At 45.2% G+C, this 18,635-nt stretch overlaps 1 protein-coding gene across 2 annotated transcripts in view; it reads right to left on the bottom strand.

Annotated features, from left to right (window-relative positions):
* IGF2BP3 (insulin like growth factor 2 mRNA binding protein 3) overlaps positions 1-18,635 on the bottom strand; it is a 174,337-nt gene that overhangs the window by 2,852 nt on the left and 152,850 nt on the right. For both annotated transcript variants that reach the window (XM_019497885.2, XM_006276980.4), the window contains 3 exons: positions 16,931-17,005; positions 5,451-5,582; positions 1,642-1,755 (listed from right to left, as the gene is read on the bottom strand). In XM_019497885.2, the coding sequence (XP_019353430.1) occupies positions 1,642-1,755; positions 5,451-5,582; positions 16,931-17,005 (321 nt within the window). The remainder of the gene's footprint in view (positions 1-1,641; positions 1,756-5,450; positions 5,583-16,930; positions 17,006-18,635) is intronic.

Below are 18,635 nucleotides of genomic sequence, written 5' to 3'. Positions count from 1 at the left end.
CTATGGTAGCGGTTCCCAATCTGTAGTACAGGTATCATCAGTGGTACGCAGACAACCTGTCAGTGGTACTCATTAACAGATTTATCATAATTACTTTATATGATAAAAATTTGCTGGTGGTACTTAAGGTTTATCATTTTAAATTGGTGGTGCACAATCTGTTAGAGTTTGGGAACCACAATGCAAATAAAATTAACAACCAACCAACATCTAAGAAAGTCTACAACATTTATCCAAATGTTATTCCCAAGTTAGGCCTCTGACAAAACACAAAGATGTTCCACAACACTGAGTTCCACATTAACTCATTCAATTTTATTGCTATTTCATAGTATTATATAATATTACTTATGTCACTATGCAGCAGGCCTATGTATTGAACATGAGAGAATTCTAAAGGTTCATCTTACACAAGTAAGATTTCTTTTTCTGAAACACCACTTAGTCTCTGAACTGGACACCACAACAAACCAAATAATTCAGGTTAACTCCTCTGTGAACATGAAGGTAAATGAAGGGTGATGTCTCTTAATCCTTGTATGATTAATTTAATAGATTATTAATATAAGTAAGTACTTTATACACAGATTTTAGTTCTAATCCCAAGAGACTAAAGCTGCAAGAATAAGTATATTGAGAAGAGGTTGGCAAAAAATTTGTTCTACAGTTTTAACCTTACTGTACTCTTACGCATTAATTGCACCACTCACATGTATCAAATTTATCTGGTTCGGTGGGGCAGATGAGTGGCACAAGGCTGGATCAGGACCATAGACCAGCCCCATATGCTGGATCCAATGCATGTCTCACAGTGGGTACCATGTGCTGCACACATGTGCCAGAGTGACTAGTCCAGGACCTTACTGCATGCAGTGCCTCCTCCAGCCACTTGGGGGCCATGCTGCCCACAGGTCTGCTCCATACTGGATTTAGGGTGCATCCCAAAGTGGCTGGAGCAGGTGCTGCATGTATCATCTGCTCTGGGACTCTGCCACCTGCTTCAGGAATTGTGCTGGATCTGACACAGAGGTGCAGTCCCAGAGTAGTCAAAGCATGGCTGTCTGGCATGTGTTACAGGCTGTCTGATGGTCAACTCTGGGACTCACAAGCAGCACTGCAGGTCAGACGATAGGGCTTCATGGACTTGATTCGGTCTGTGGGCTGTATCTTTGACAACTCTGGTATAGCTGAAGCACAGCACACCTGGTCTACTTTTCTATGGAAAAGTTGAAGTTCCATGCATAATCCTGTTTTGTTTTTTTCTGAAGGCAACTGCTTGTCTTTATATTAAAAATGGAAACAGTGAGCATGCCTACATGTGCAATTAATGCTACTTGGCTTTCCTGTGCAGTAAGCACCTGTACGTTTAGATAGCAACACTTTACTGCGTAGCAGACTAAATTGCTTTACTCATGTAGATACAGCCAGTATGTTGTAAATAGCTCACCTGACAGGTCAACCATAAACTGATTATGATTTCAAAAGTCATAGGGTGAGATAGGTATGGCTCATGGCTACTCAGGATTTTCTGTATATTAGAAGTTACTACTTGCTTGGGGTGTACATGCATAGGAAAAATTCCTAGGTGCAAAACATAGATAAGGTACAAAAACTAAATAGAAATCACTAAAACAGCCCTACCTGGCATGCATAGAAATGGCCAGTTATTTTCACAACAACCTGATCGTTTTCATCTGGGGTCTGGTCACGAGGGACTACAACTTCTGCACTTGTCAAATTCTGAAGCTCATTTACCTGTAAATAAATACTGAAGTCAGCAAAATGCAGCCATTTTAATTCATGAAAATTTAACGTTGCTGGCCATCTGATCTATAAAAACAGCACCCATAGATTTAGAAGTCAACCTAAATGCAGCTGTTTGCTCGAAGAACAAACAAGCATTTTTTCCATTGAAACAGAGCAAAGTCAAGCCTGTGAAGAAAAATGCATGTTACTTAAGAATGAGAAGCCTAAATTACATATTACTAAAATGCCTCAATTCCAGTGACTGACATTTATGTTTCTTTGGACTGTTAAAATAACCGAAGTGATAACACCAAAGATATTATGCAGCATACACTGTATGTGTAGTATTGCAGTCACTTCCACTGTGAATATCATATTGTTATAAATTATAAATTCACCTTTTGCACTGTTCCACCTAGATTTTGAATCTGTCAATCCAATAATGTTGTTCAATTAACAGAAAACAAGTAAACTTTTTAAAATGTTGCTCACTGGAGACCTGAAATCACATTCTCTACTCATTTAAAGTATTAAATGAGACTCCAGGGTGGTATAGGGGTCCTCAAACCATGGCCCAGAGCTCTTGGACCTATGCCTATCACAATAGTGAAACATACACAAATATGCGGGCAGTGCAGTTCCAGCATCTTAAATTTTGTTGGACATGTGTGAGACATCAAGAACTGCTCACTTTTAAGTCCATGCCCACTTGGCTATCTAAAGGAGGCCTGGAATTTTTTTTTAAGTCTGTATCTTTGTTTCTTCAGTGTAAATTAATCCATGATGAGGGTTATTTAACAACCTCAGAATCTGAGAAGGAAACAAAGCAGAGGCAAGAAGAAAACTCAGCAGATAGGGAGAAATTAGAGCAGCAAGGACTGCAGAAAGTGGTGATCAGCTGGTGGTAACTTCTACACCCATGGAGTGAAAACAAAATAACCAAAATACACAGATGTGATTCACTAAGTAGCTTACGCCCAGCACAATAAAAAACAATGCTGATTTTCCTTGTCTTCATAATTCAATTTTAACACTGTTTGAAACCCAGAACTAGAGTTGCCAGCTGAGAGTTCCTCCAAAAGGTGTTCTTTACTTTTAGTGATTTGTAACAGAGAGAGTCCAAAAGACCAAGCAGAGGACTGAATAAACAGGGACATCTGTACATCACTGCTTGTACAAGTGCTACAGACCAGTTCAACCAGTAGGATGTTGACAAGCTGAGCACCATCAACTCCAGCTGAAGCAAACAGAATTAGATCATTCACAATCTCTGGATAGGCCATGGACTTGATAGGGCTCAGACTCTCCATTTATAAACCTGGGATAGCACTGATAATTAAGGCTTGTTAAAGTTCTTTGAAGATGCCAAGTAAAATACATTGATGGTGTTAAATATTAGTTAAAAGGGAACTATGTCGCTACTGGCCATAGTTCATGGCAGAGTGCTAGAAGCTAACAAAATACCAGACTGCATTTACTTCATATGGAAGCATTTTGGTAAGAAAAGTCATTCCAATTTTTAATGAAATTGTTCCTTTTAAGTAGGGGTGCACCAATAGAGATTTTTGGGGCCCATACCAATAGCTGATTTTTAAGGAGGCGTATTGGCCAATAACAATCCGATTTCCAATATGCAGCTCTTCAGCTTTAAGAGCTGCATCCAACTGGTAACTCTTGTATGGTGGAAGTGGGGGGGGGGCAGATAAAGGCCCCTGTGGTGAGGGAGGGAATGGGGCTGGGGCAGGTGCTTACCAGCCAGGGAAGGGTGGGGCGGGGCACGGGACAGAGCCACAAGTGGCTTGTCCAGAGTGGGGGGGCACATGCCCCTGGATCTGCGTGGCATGGGGCGGGCTGAAGGTGTGGGCTGGGGCTGAAGGGAGGTGCTGCTCATCGGGGAGGCATGGAAAAGGAGGGAGGCAGCCCCTACCGCTGTGCATGGCTTGTCTGGTGCTCGTCTGGTGGCTCCCGCTGCTGCTCCCGCCACTTGTCAGGGAGGGCATGGGGTGGGGGGCATGTGCCCCTGGATCTGCCCAGCTGGGAAGAGCCCAGCCCCAGCCCACCCTGCCCCGTGCCCTCCCAGGCCAGTGGTGGGAGCAGCAGCAGGAGCCACCAGACAAGCACAGGATAAGCTGTGCACAGCGGCAGGAGCCGCCCTCCCTGTCCCTTCCTGCGCCCCCACAATGAGCCTCACTTCCATCCTGCATCCACCCTGGCCCCAGCTGGGCAGCCCCTGCCCCAGCCCCACACCCTCCCTCACCGCAGGGGTCTTAATCTGCCTCCCCACATCCCTTTCCCCTCCCCTTCCCCTACACCAGACTTACCAGCTGCACACAGCAGTCCACGCTGCCAGCTCTGCTCCTTACTGCCTATGTGCTGCACTGTGGCTGTGCGCATGCACAGGCACTTAATCGGACAAATTAATCGGCTGCTTCGGGCCAATTTTTGATACAGAAAATTTTCTTAATATCGGTGCCAATCTGATATTGGACCAATATATCAGTGCATTTCTACTTTCAAGTCTTCTACTGTGACTTCTGAACAGTACAACAAGAGGCATCCATTATATATATGCAATAAAGTGTGTTACAGGTACTCCTCACTTAACGACCTACCTGTTTAACGACCACGTGGACTTACGACCAGCTCTCCGAGCAGTCGGTATTGCACGAAACATATTGTGGAAATGGCAGTGCGGCGTCTCAAGCCAAGGCACGCAGTATCAAGGGGTGGCTCCTCACTTATCGACCAATTCGCTTAATGACCTAGTCGCAGGAACGGAACTCAGTCGTTAAGTGAGGAGTGCCTGTATTAACCTGGTCCATTAAAGAATAAGACTATGGCCAGAGCTTACCATTTCTGCTTCAGTTTATCTCAAAAGTGGTGGTAAAACCACCTGGTTTTATACCCTGCTCTGAGATCTTGTAAAAATTCTACAGTAGTACCCAGAAACCTACAGGAAGAGTGGTACTGGGAGTATTAGTCAACTAGCCCTTAGGTCCAAGGCCTCTGTGGACCAAAGGATGAAGATCCAAGCCAGCACAAACTGGGCTGTTTTGTTTGTTTGAAAGAAGGTTAGATTATCTTAAAACTGATCTCATCTAACTTCTAATTCTAATAATGGCATAGGGATGGTCAGAATCCCAGTTCTGTGAGGTGCTAAGACCCTCTTTTTCTGCCTGGGCAGCAGGCCAAAGCAAAGCAAGTAGGATTTGTAGGGTCTGGGGAGTGGGGAAACCCAAGAAAACAAAACACAATTTTCTCCTTTTCTTTACACTGGAAAGCTTGTCCAGCACTGAATACACAAGAGTCTGATCTTGCCAACACTTCCTTCAGAAGGTTAAGTCAGCTAAATTGTTGACACAAAGAATGATCTACACGATCAGGCCTCTGATTAAGAACCTATTAATTCTAAATGGAGTAACTGCATTTGCCATTAGAAGTCCCAAAACCTATGACTGGGATTTAAGTCAGCAGTTATCCTCCTGATTGGCTCCAAATGAAATCTAAATATTGATTTTGAGAAAGGTAATTCTTTTCTACTTGAATTTAGGAAAGGAGAGAGGAAAAACTGAAGGACCAATTATGGCTTACACGGCACATGCAAGCTTCAATTACTATGCAAAGAGTTAAAATACGAATTAGCTAAAAGCTTATACTTCGGCTGTCCTTCAGCTCCGTTTCTTTTCTCTCAGTTCAATACTTACTGTTTTGCCTCCTTTACCAATAACTCTACCAGCAGCATAGGATGGCACTTTTATATGAGCCTCAAGTTTAACTTCTTCTTTAGGTCCAAAGAAATTTTCTTCTTTAAGCTTTCCATAGATTCTCCCTTGAGCCTGTGGAATGAATTTTGTCAGAGTTAAATTCTAGTACCACCCTGAAATCTAGTCCATTAAATATATCCAACATGCACTAAAGAAAACTGACAACATACATAAGCAAACACAAGAAAAGACGTTTTTCCCCCCTTATAAAAACTTTTTCCACTTGAACTACTTTTTCCAAGGTGCTTGCATCTAACTAGAAATTGCAGGAGTCAATCCCATATAGAAACTGACAATCTACCCAAGTTTCAAGCACAGTAACAAACAACAGCATTCTACTGTTTTCCAGTGGAGTAACTCATTTTAAATGATTACCTCTTGTTTAGTGGTAGGAGAACTGCAAGCCAGATGTATGTTTTTATTACTACCAAGAGCCCAAAAGCAGTTTATTTGCTCAAGCACAAGTTAGTTCCTGAAATTCATTCTTTAAAAGGATGTTGAAATCAAATGCCAAGACATATTACAAAGACTTAATTTACACCAGGTTGTATGCTTTTACACAAATTACTGAGTAACCAAATGCAATGTGTTGGTTTAGGCAAGTGTCAGTGTTTAGTTTTTAATGTACAAAATTAAGTCTTTCATCGTAATTCTGAGTGGCATCTTGGAAGTAGTTTTATTTTAACCAACACAGATCACCATATAGCAGTGCTGGGTACATGAGCATGCTGGGTAGTAACACATATCAATCAAGATGTGTCTGCCCATTACAAATAGGAAAGTGAGAATAAGTGCCCAGCTCTCTCCATTTTTTAAATATCTTGGTTTTAGTTGCTTCTCAAACTACTTTAGTTCCCTGTAATTCACAGGCTGTCATGAATTATGTTTTTTCTTCCATTCTTGGAGGCCTTTCAAAATCAGGTGGATGCTTAAGCAGTACCACAGAAACTGATTCAATGAGATAACTGGATCCTAAAGGATGCATTCTCCATTTGATCAGTATTTCAGTCTGTCACAACCCAAAGTTGTGATTTTTTGTTTGTGTGCGCTTCGGCACTGCTAAATTATGTTCCCGCTAAATTGCAGCTTCCTTGCACGGTGGAGTTCTCTGCTGCAGAAGAGAACCCCAGTGCAATGGAGAATTTCCTGCCAATTTGTAGCTTTCTTTGCATGGTGCATTTCTTTTGCATCTCAGAAGTGCACGGTGCAAAGGAGTTCCCGCCATTTGTATGAAGATTCGTGCCACGTTATTGGCCGATTCTAATACATGCACACGTGGCGGCTAGCGATTGGCTTGCTAGCCGTATAAAGAGCTTGGGCGATTTCCGCCCAAGCTGGAGGACTCCACGAACATCAGGAGGAGGAGACTTCGCGCTGTGTGAAGATCTCTAAGCGCTGCAGATCCTTACGGACCCACGCATTTCTTAAGAAGGCAACAGAGGTTTAAACAGCCTCTGGCCTCTCCCCGTCGCCGAGCGCAATCCTAGATGTATCCCTTTCCTGCATATTAAAGATTCGAACCCATGGAGCTTTAACAACTCCGGGGCCAAAGAACCGAACCCACGGAGCTTCGACAACTCCGTGGGAAAGAAATTATCGAACCCGCGGAGCCTTAACAACTCCGGGGCCAAAGAACTGAATTTGTCGTAGTCCTCCAACGGGGATTTAAGCAGAGCTGCACCTGGAAACTGTCCAGCCTACACCGCGACCATCTTGGGTGTAAGTAAATAATCTTTAAATCAACCACTACGCATCCGTGACTAATTCTAGCTCGCCCCTGGTCTTCTCCGACCTCGCGTGCCCGGGCTGCTGGCCACAGCCCATGTGCGCAAAGACGGGCCCAGCTCGCCCCCAGCCCGCACACAGTCCCTTTCCAAAATCTTGGCAGCACCTGTCAATCCTAACACTGCAAAGACCCACAAAGTGTCAAAACAAGGAAAGATAGATGGGAAAGAAGTAATAGCAGACCTCTGACACAAGCCACATCAACTGATGGAATACCAGCCAACCTGTGACACCTGAAGCTTGACCATCTCAGGGTTACTCTTGTCCATTTTACCTTATGTGTTACAGCCATGAAAGATTCAAGAAGCTAGAACAGTATAAAGCAAAAGGAAGCTGGATCACCTTATAAATTTTCAGCAACTTTTCTCTTGTACAACACAAACAGCAGGTCCATCAAAAAGGGCACTTTGAAAGTGCTGAACTAAACTAAAATAGGCTAATCAAAAATTGTGGCCATGGAGCTGCAGGCAATCAGCTCTTCCAAAAAACAGGCCACAGAGACAAATAGTTATGCTTATGCTTTGGGGGATTACCAATAAAGGGTTGAGTTACAGACCTGTCTCTTACCTCTTTCAGACTTGGGTGGTAGGAGTGCCTTACCTGCTAAGAGGGAATAGAGGATCATTGGAAAATGTAATTGTATTTTGACTTGGTGTATAAAAAGGGTAAATCAGTAGGGGAATCGTAACTGTCCCTGAATTCTGTAACTAAGCTTACAAAGAAGTCCTGATTATAGACAGGCTGTAGTCTTCTCTCAAAAGACCAGACAATGTTGGGTTTCTGGTAACTTCCTGCTGGCAGGGATGAAGAACAGCTCAAAAAAATCTGAGATATGATGTCTCCACAAGGAACCACAGTTATTGCCTGGAAGGATTTTCACCACTTGTTGACTAACAAGCAGTGCTACTGGAGACAATTAAGAGAATAAGTCCTTAAAAAAAGACCGTTTGAAGCTTTCATTCAATCTAGAGATATACTCTAAACAATAGCGGTATGGATTGCTTTTATAATCTCAGTCAAAGGAACGTTGTTCAAAGCAGCAAGAGAGGCTGAGTGGGCTCAAGCTGAGTAAAACCTGGTATAATCCCCTCAAACATAGCTGATGTGCATACATCTCATGCCTTAGCTGCATAGTCTCTATAAGGATATCAGTTGGGCTTTCATCCTCTTTACCAACACAACAGTGTACACAGGGCTTTAAGTGAACTGCTGTTGTTCAAATAAAACAGATAGTGTTCCAACCCTATCCAGCATATGAAAATTTGCTTTGTCCAATAAGTGAGGTTTTGAAGGAAGGATTAGCATATGAACAGATTGATTAACAGAGACATTCAAGACTACCTTAGGCAGAATGAACCCTGAAGTTAGTTTTATGTAAAAAAATATACAGGCAACCCCCACTTAACATGGTTTCACTTAGTACTAGTTCACTATAGTGCTCTTTTAAAATTCATACCTGATTTCACTTAGCGCTGAGCCAGTTTCATTATAGCGCTCAGCGAAGCAGCAGCAGCAGCAAGAAGCAGGGAGTGGCAGCAAGTGGGTGGGCAGGCATGAGCACTGGTGCCGCAGGGCCAGGGCCAGCAGGGGCCCACAGAGGGGCAGCAGGAGCAGGGGGCCCAGGCTGGCACATGGTGCTGGAGTGGCGGGGGTAGAAGTGGTGGTGGCAAGAAGCAGCAAGTGGGTGGGCAGGCATGACTGCAGGGCCCCCACCAGTACCAGCAGGGGCCTAGGGCAGGGCAGCAGAAGCACAGGGCCTGGGCTGGCACATGGTGCCGGAGTGGCTAGTGGGCAGGGGGGTGGGGAGAAGCGGTGGCAGCAAGAAGCAGTGAGTGCGGGGCCTCCGCCAGTGCCCGAGGCCAGGGCCAGTGGGGGCCCAGGAGTGGAGCAGCAGAAGCGCGGGGCACGGGCTGGCACATGGGGCAGGAGCAGCCAGCAGGTAGGGGGAGGGGTGGGGAGAGGCAGTGGCGATGGTGAGAAACTACTGCAAGAAGCGGCAGTAACCAATTATTTCTATTTACATTAATGCCTATGGGGAAATGGGTTTCACTTAGCACGGTTCTGCTTAAGGCTCAGTTTTTCCAGAACCAATTAAGAGCGTTAAGCGGGGGTTGCCTGTAAACTGGATCTTCTGCAAGGGTCTGGGTTTCCCTTATCTTTATATATAGACTTCCTGGTAGTTATAACCCGTCTTGACTGGGACCTCATAGTTGCTTTCACATGGTAAGCAAGAACTTATTAAAACAATCAACATGTTGAAATCCTCCATAAAGAAAAAGATTTCTGACAGGTAAAAAACCCTGGATTCAGCCTTTGAGAAATTTTGTCAGAGTGCAGTGAAACACTGTCATACAGAACTATAACTAATACACCAATTCACAGAGATTAAAGCCAGAGGATCCCTAACTGAGGTAAAGAATAGTCCAGATTGCTTTACTGATAGAAAATAAACCAATATATTTGGAATGATTGCCTGGAGAGGTGACCAATTCAGATGAAACAGATTATTTTTGTTTAGACTGGCAAATTTGCTTCAAGGAAGATCTACTCTGAAGTAAGATGCCAGGATAGCTACAGAGAGGAACTGTTCTGGACACCTTAGATAGCCAGAATCTAGACTGCTGGGTGCAGGGATTGTGGGTCAAATATACACTGCTGTGGAAACATCAGGTTGGCCAGTTCACACCAGTGTTGTGATCAGTCTCAGAACAGTTACCTTCACGAAGTTGAATACAAAAACAGCCTGACCCAAATTGAAGGTACCATGAAAACTGTCCTGTGTCACTGAACCTTGTCAGTTTTCTCAACAACTAGAGAGATCAGGAGTATTGGTGGAAAGTGTACAACAGATCAGGCATCCAACAGATGTGAAAGATCTCCACAAGAGACCGCAGACTCCCAGTGGAAATGGGTAAAGAGGAGGGCATATTGGCAGATAACAGGTTCCCAGTGATCTTCCAAGTAGCTCTTAGAATTCTTCTAAGGATGTCTCCTAGTGCCACACAAAGTAAGAAGGCATTACCCATGGAGAAAACTGTGATCCGCCTTAGGACAAGGAGCAGATCTTCAGTAGCAAAGCAGATCTACATAGCACAGCCTGGCAATGACATAGCAAGTTTATGGACTGCTGGAACTGATTACTACAATGGTGCTAAGGAAGTAGTTGATAACTAAACCAAGGTATCTTGGTACAGAGGTGCTCAGTACCATTCTGGATGATCTCAACATGCTCTCCACTTGAATTATCAAGGCAACAGTGGTATCCTCTTATCAATCTTATCGGAGTCAGCTCAGTTCTTGGGATGAGAAAATTGTTGATGCCAAATTCAATTCTGTGCCAGGGTATAGACCCAGGTCACTGCCTTTAAGGCTTAGGAGAAGGCACCCAGCCTGGCTCTTGGTGCAGTGCTACTTACAGTACCCTTCTGAATGGGTGCTACTGATAGACTGAGCTTTCAAGGAGAAGTGGTGCAAGAGCTTGAATGGACACCTTGGCTGACTGTGGCTCTGACTGAGCATTGACCCAATATCTGACACTTTTCTAAAGCTGTGTGTGGATCTAATACAAGGGGAAAAGCTGTATGTAGATACAAGGAAAAACTTCTTCACTCAAAACAATAGCGGTATGTTTCTGGAACAGACTCCCAGAGGGTATGGTGAAGGCACCTCCACTGCAGATCTTCAAAAGGACATGCAACTTGCTGAGGTTATTTGACCCCAACAGTCTTTCCTGCCCAGAGCAGGTGGGCTGAACCCGATGATCTCACAAGGTCCCTTCCAGCCAAAAACTTCCATGAATCTGTAACAAGATTTTCATAGACCTTTCCAAGAGCACAAATTTCTGGTTTCTCTCTTGCCTTCAGTCTGTGAATGCGTCTCTGAGAAGACCCTGAACAGCCTAGTGGATCATAGGCTGTTCAGGCAATCATTCGCTGACCAGTGGATCACAGGCTGCCCAGGCGATCATTCACCTTTCCCCCAAAGGTACACGTGTGTTCTCTTCTAGGTTGGCTGATCTCCTCCGGCAGGCTTTAAACTAGGCTTGTCAGGGGAAGGGGAAGACGAGGGCGGAGGAAGCCTTGGACCACTAAACCAAGTGTCACCCGCAAGAACAGCCCAGTCTAGACAAACGAGCAGAACAAATACCCAGGTAAGCAACAGGGGCCTGGGTAGTACTGAGATTAGGGGGCCAGTGCATGCATCTTCAGAAGACCTCAAATGCCTCTATACTAATGCTCGTAGTATGGAGAACAAGCAGAAGGAATCCACCCTCCTGCTAGCTAACACCAACCCAGACATAGTGGGGTTCACCGAAACATGGTGGGACCCAACGCACGACTGGGCGGTGAATATCAAGGGCTATAGGCTGTACAGCAGGGATAGGACAGGGAGGAAAGGTGGGGGTCTGGCGCTCTACGTCAAGGAGAAATACACATCCTTAACGAGTGGCACTGGGTCAGAGGAGGAGCACACTGAAGTGCTCTGGGTTAGAATACAAGGAAGTCGAGGGGAAAGGGACTTAACGGTGGGGGTCTACTAGAGTCCACCCAACCAAGGGGAAGAGATAGACAGGGAATTTTTGTCAGCTCACGGAGGTAGTTAGGTCAAAGGACACAGTCATCATGGGTGACCTGAACTTGCCAGTCATCTGCTGGGAAGAGCAGTCAGCCAGGTCTGACCACTCACGTAGGTTCCTAGCCGAGATACAGGACCTCCATCTAACCCACGAGGTGCACAGCCCCACCAGGGGAGACGCCCTGTTGGATCTGGTCCTGGCCACGGGTGACAACCTGGTGAGGGGTCTGCAGGTGCTCGACCACCTAGGCGACAGCGATCATCACCTGCTGGAATTCACCATCCAGCGCAAGGTGGCAAAGGCCTGCAGCAAGGCAGCAGCCCTGGACTTCAGGAGAGCGGATTTCAATGAGGTAAGGAGAATAGTTGGGGAGGCACTGAGGTCCCGGAGGGGAAGGGAGTCGGCTGTCCACGAAGAGTGGTTGTTCCTTAAGGAGACGATCCTCCAAGCCCAAAGGGAGGTAATCCCAACACGGATCAAAGGGGGCAAGAGGGCGCAAAAGCCCCCATGGCTCACCAAAAGCATATGTGAACATCTCCTAGCTAAAAAGGAGGCGTACAACCAATGGGAGGGAGGGGCCATCACCAGGGAGGACTATACCTTGGTTGCTTGAGGCTGTAGGGGGGCGGTCAGGAAGGCCAAGGCGGAGATGGAACTGGGACTAGCTACCCAGATCAAGGACAACAAGAAGTCCTGTTTTAAATACATAGGGGGTAAAAAGAAGGTACCGGGTAACATGGGGCCTCGGCAAGACATGCTAGGAAATCTGGTCATCACACCAGACAGCAAAGCTAACTTATTTAACAATTTATTTGCCTCCATTTTTCTGAGCAGGGACCGGGTCACCCCCTCCACCAGGACCCCCCATAGGTCCCAAGGGAGGCGCACCCAGGCCTAGGGTCAGTGAGGACCTAGGAAACTTCTGGAGGGACTGGACATATTTAAATCAGCAGGTCCTGACTATCTCCACCCCAGAGTGCTGAGGGAATTAGCAGAGGTCATTGCGGGACCCCTGGCATGGCTTTACGAGCATTCATGGTGCTCTGATGTTGTGTCAGAGGATTGGAAAAGGGCCAATTTGGTTCCCATGTTCAAAAAAGAGAGGAAGGAGGACCCAGGAAACTATAGGCCATTTAGTCTTACCTCGATCCTGGGTAAGCTTTTTGAGAGAATTATTTTGGTGCATGTCCACGAGGGGCCAGCAGGGGAGATTATGCTTAGGGGCAACCAACATGGGTTCATTAGAGGCAGGTCCTGTCAGACCAACCTGGTGGCCTTCTGCATCTAAGGATTTTGTGACCTGGTCATAGGTGTCACTATGAACATAGTCTTTCTGGACTTTAGGAAGGCCTTCGACACTGTCTCTCACTCCATTCTCATTAAAAAACTAGGGGACTGTGGCGTCGACACCTACACAGCCAAATGGGTCACTAGTTGGCTGGAGGGCTGCACCCAGAGAGTGGTGGTGGACGGGTCATTTTCGACCTGGAGGGATGTGGGCAGTGGGGCCCCCCAGGGCTCGGTCCTTGGGCCCGCACTGTTCAACATCTTCATCAGTGACTTGGACAGGGGTGTACAAAGCACCCTGTTCAAATTTGAAGACGACACCAAGATTTGGAGAGAAGTTTGCACACTAGAAGGGAGGAATAGGCTGCAATTGGACCTAGACAGGTTACAGGAGTGGGCGGATGAGAACAGGATGGATTTCAAAACTGACAAGTGCAAGGTGCTGCACCTGAGGAGGAAGAACCAGCAGCAGACCTACAGGCTGGGGAACTCACTTCTTGTCAGTGCAGAGGCAGAAAAGGATCTTGGAGTCATTATTGATGCCAAAATTAACATGGGCCAACAGTATGGGGAAGTGGTCAGGAAGGCCCACCATACCTTGTCATGCATCCACAGGCGCATCTCAAGCAGGTCCAAGGAGGTGATCTTCCCCATCTATGCGACGCTGGTCAGGCCGCAGTTGCAGTACTGCATCCAGTTCTGGGCGCTGCACTTCAGGAAGGATGTGGACAACATGGGGAGGGTCCAGAGGAGGGCCACCCGCATGATCAGAAGTCAGCAGGGCAGGCCCTACGAGGAGAGGTTAAAGGACCTGAACCTATTCAGCTTCCACAAGAGAAGGCTGAGGGGGGATATAGTGGCCATTTACAAACTAGTCAGGGGAGACCAGCAGGCATTGGGGGAGTCCCTGTTCCCCCGAGCACTACCAGGAATGACAAGAAATAACAGTCACAAGCTGGCAGAGGGTAGATTTGGGCTAGATATCAGGAGGCACTACTTCACTGTCAGGGTGGCTAGGATCTGGAACCAACTTCCAAGAGAAATAGTGCTGGCTCCTACCCTGGGGGTCTTTAAGAAGAGGCTGGATGAACACCTCGCCGGGGTCATTTGACCCAGTACTCTTTCCTGCCATGGCAGGGGGTCAGACTTGATGATCTGCTCAGGTCCCTTCTGACCAAACCAACTATGAAACTATAGATTCATAGATATAGGGTTGGAAGGGACCTTGTAGATCTTCTAGTCCGACCCCCTGCCCTGGGCAGGAGAGAAAACTGGGCTCAAATGACCCCAGCTAGGTAAACGTCAAGCCTCCTCTTAAAGACCCCAAGGTAGGAGCCAGCACCACTTCCCTTGGAAGTTGGTTCCAGATCCTAGCCACCCTGACTGTGAAGTAGTACCTTTTAATGTCTAGTCTGAGCCTACTCTCTAACAACTTATGGCCATTATTCCTTGTTACTCCGGGAGGCACTTGGGGGAACAAGGTCTCTCCCATTCCCCACTGGTCCCTCCTAGTAAGTTTATAGACGGCCACCAGGTCCCCCCTCAGCCTTCTCTTGTGAAGGCTGAACAGATTAAGGTCCCGTAGCCTCTCCTCATAGGGCCTGCCCTGCTGTCCCTGGATCATGCGAGTGGCCCTCCTTTGGACCCTCTCCATGCTGTCCACATCCCTCCTGAAGTGCGGTACTCAGAACTGGACGCAGTACTCCAGCTGCGGCCTGACCAATGTCACATAGAGGGGAAGGATCACCTCCTTAGCCCTGCTTGTGATGCATCTGTGGATGCAAGACAAGGTACGGTTAGCCCTACTGACCATGTCCTCGCATTGTCAGCCCATGTTCATCTTGGAATCAGTAATGACTCCAAGATCTTTCTGCCACCATGCTTTTGAGAAGGGAGTTCCCCAGCCAATAGGTATGCTGCTGGTTCCTACTGCTTAAGTGCAGCACCCTGCACTTGTCAGTATTGAATCCCATCCTATTTTCATTTGCCCACCCTGTAATCTGTCCAGGTCCCACTGTAATCTGTCCTTCCCTTCTAGCATGCCCACCTCACCCCAAATCATGACCCTCTCCAAAGCATAGCAGGCACTGGGATTGCTTTTGTTATTGATAGGCATAGCAGTGCCACAAGCTGTACTTATTTCAAAGCCAGGAGACTTCAAAGTCTGTTGTTTTAGGTTATTATTTGGTTGAGGTGCAAACCTATTAGTATCCTGTTCTAAACACTAAAAATCTAAAGCCAACTGGCAAAGGAAGCCTAAAAATTTTTTTGAATGGGGGGAGAGGGGCAGGGAACAGAACTGTTAGTTATTCACCAAGAAGAAAGTGAATTCAGCTTGCAGTCACCCTACGTTTTGTCCCCAGCTACAGGGAAGTTCTTGGGTTAGAGAAAAAGCCCAAACAGACATCTTAAAAAATCTAATATTGCCCACGCACATTTTTTTAGATCTGAAAAAATCTAATAATCACCTGCACCCTGGAGCAGCAAAGTTTCTATCTGTACAGCTTTTAAGCTAGCCACCAAGCTGCACGTTCTATTACTTTTCAGAGCCTCCTTTACTCACAGTAATCCTTCAGATCTGAAGATAGATAGTAGAGAATCTTGCTCTGGCTCCAGAGCTTCAAGTTTTAGCCTCTCTCCAGATCTGCACCAAAAGCTACCTGCCATGGACCCAGCTGTAATTGGTACCTCCCTGCTTTGACTGGCAAGTCAAAGGTAGAGGGGTGTGATGCCGGCCACAACATTCCCTGTTATGTTGCTGGCTACAGAAACTGGCACGCCTTAACCAGGCTAGGCTCAGAGGGACCTCTTACCTCCCCACTTTGAATACTTTTATGTGGGATTACTATTCAGTTCCGGCTAAACAGCATTATGACTGTAGAAAAATATGCCCAGATCTTTCTTCACAAGTTAAACTTTAACAGTAAATTAATGTTATATAGTATGAAAACTGCTTTTACCATTTGCAAGCTGCTGCCAGAAACAAGTACAAAGCTGAGAAAAGATGTGACTAAGGAAGAACAGGTTACAAAACCTTGAACAACTTTTTTCTACCCACTGCGGGCCTCGCTTGTGAATCAATCAGGCTGCTTCATGACTGTCTCCAATATCACTCCTGACTTCTGGCCCACTTACACTCTTCATTAACAGAAATGGAGTTGGTGTCTTCGTTTTTCCCTTACTCACCTCACCCATTATCCTTTGGGAAGTGACTCAATCCTTGGATTTAAACAGAAGTGGGAAATCAAGGTTGGGGCATCTCAGCTTAACTGTGCTGTCGAATCAAACCAGCCATTTTGTTAATCTAAAAAGCTGCCCAAAATAGTTTTGCTCTAGAACAGGACAGTCACCTAGGAAACCCAGAGCATCAAACTTCTTGTCAACTTTATTACTGTAATTAAAATACACTGTCTAGTAAATTTGTAATGCAGAATGGAAAGACAAGACCATTACAACTCCTAGGTGAGAAGGGGAAATCAGGGGAAACTAGAAGGATGTTTTGCCTCCTATTTGTGCCATTTATTCTTAGGTCTGCTTCTGCTCACACTGAAGTTGTGTAAAACTCCCAATAACTACTGGGATCAGGGCATGGAATTTCTTTACCCAAATCTTTGTACAATATTTATTTTGCTGGAAGGGAATAGAATAAACAGTTTCACTAAATTCGGAATAAGAAGGTTCCACAGAATCCCACGTTCCATGATTCTGGTTTTCCCCTGCAGGCCAAGTCTGCTACATATTAACAAACTGGAGGGACATTTTTATACTTTACCTTAAACTGAGCCTCTGGAGGTCCAGTGATGATAACCATTCTCAGCTTTGCATCTGGTCCTTCAGCAGGAGCAATCTGGAACACAAGGTTCAACTTTACATAGCTGTCTAATGAAAGAAAAGTTAAAAGGTGACCTGTTGCACATTAGCAGAACTGTTATAATCTGCCCCAAATGCAGAATTCTTTGTTACATCTGCAGCATTGTGTTTTGGTCATGCTAGGCTTTATTTCTTTAAGAAAAATATGGGAGAAATGGCTAAGTTTCAAATAAATCTACTTGAACTACCAAAGATGTAACCATGGGCAGATCCAGGATTTAAAAAAAAAGAGGTGCAGAATGTGTGGCACACCATAATGTATACCACCAGGACACATTTGTCTCCAGTTAAAGAGAAACTAGAAGCTTTACTAATATACTAGGGAATTAATGCTAAATCATTCAGTTTAAGAATGGAGAAAAAGCAAATATAACTATGGGAATGTGCACCAATTTGTTAGATTACATGTAAAGTTTAAAAAACACAACAAACAAAACAAAAAATAGTCAACAGAGTCAAAAGATACGGCATTATTAGTCCTCTAGGTCACAGTTAAATGCATGTCTCATAGAGATTCACAAACCAAAAAGCTAGCCATCCTGAGAGTCTTAACAGTGCCTCCAATACTTCACCATCAAACACTTCTACATCTGAATTAATATTACGACATCTGAGTAGGCTTTTAGCTAGAACTAAAAACAGTCTACAGGGCTGTGAAATAGGAGAGACATTACCAGGAATGGCTAACAGAGAGCAAAATTGCAGAAGAAAGAATAGTTTGAATAGTGGAACACGTGGAGTGAAGAAAAATCAGCATGACTTGGGGAGTTGATAATGAGCCATGAAGTCAGCTGACTCCCTCACTGGTACCCAAATAGAGATGTTGCTGCCCCTCCCAGGAAGCTAGTTTTAAAGTTTGGGTAGAGCAGGAATCAAAGAGGGGGAATGCAATTGCACCACTGCACACCCCAATCCACCACCCAAAAGGATCTGTAGCCCATGGCAAAAAACACAAACCTCTCAAGCTCTATGTGCACACTGCAGAGTGAGGAGGGGGAGGAAATGAAGAAATACAGCTTCCCAGAGGTGAGCATTACTTATTATGTTTAACCATTCAACAAGTTCTATCCAGTGTGGGCATGAAAGAAAAGGAAATCTCTTCCTAAAACACACTGCCCGTGAGCAAATTTTTCTTCCAGGAATTAAGCTAAGCATTGTCTGACCTATCCAAGAGATTGTATCCAAACATTCCTCCAGGTCGGATAGTGAATTTCCAAGTTCCAGGCATGTAAAATATACAGATGTTTTTATCTTTGAAACAAAAATTAAGCTCCACTGGGGCTGATGCAGAGAAACCCTACAGGGTTTATAGTAGTTCATTTCACCACAAAGTAAGATTTCTGTGGGTGTGGCTCTAGACTCCAGTGGTCTTAAATAATTCAAATAAGCCTCTGACATTCTGGATGAACACTTTGTTTATCACAACTGACATTTCCATTGCAGTGTCTAGTATTACATAGCCACTGTTGAATGGGAAATGTATTAAACATTACAGGACTTCATTTTGGCTCTTGGCATAGGTAATATTATTCATCTCTAACAGCTGTGGTTTAATTCAGACATACATGGCTAGTTACCATGTATCATTTTTTACTAAGCAAGATTTA

The sequence above is a fragment of the Alligator mississippiensis genome, chromosome 5 (genome assembly GCF_030867095.1).
Source record: "Alligator mississippiensis isolate rAllMis1 chromosome 5, rAllMis1, whole genome shotgun sequence".
NCBI classification, from domain to species: Eukaryota; Metazoa; Chordata; order Crocodylia; family Alligatoridae; genus Alligator; species Alligator mississippiensis.
Note: the sequence above shows the minus strand (reverse complement) of the source record. Positions and strands in the feature narration are given on the sequence as shown.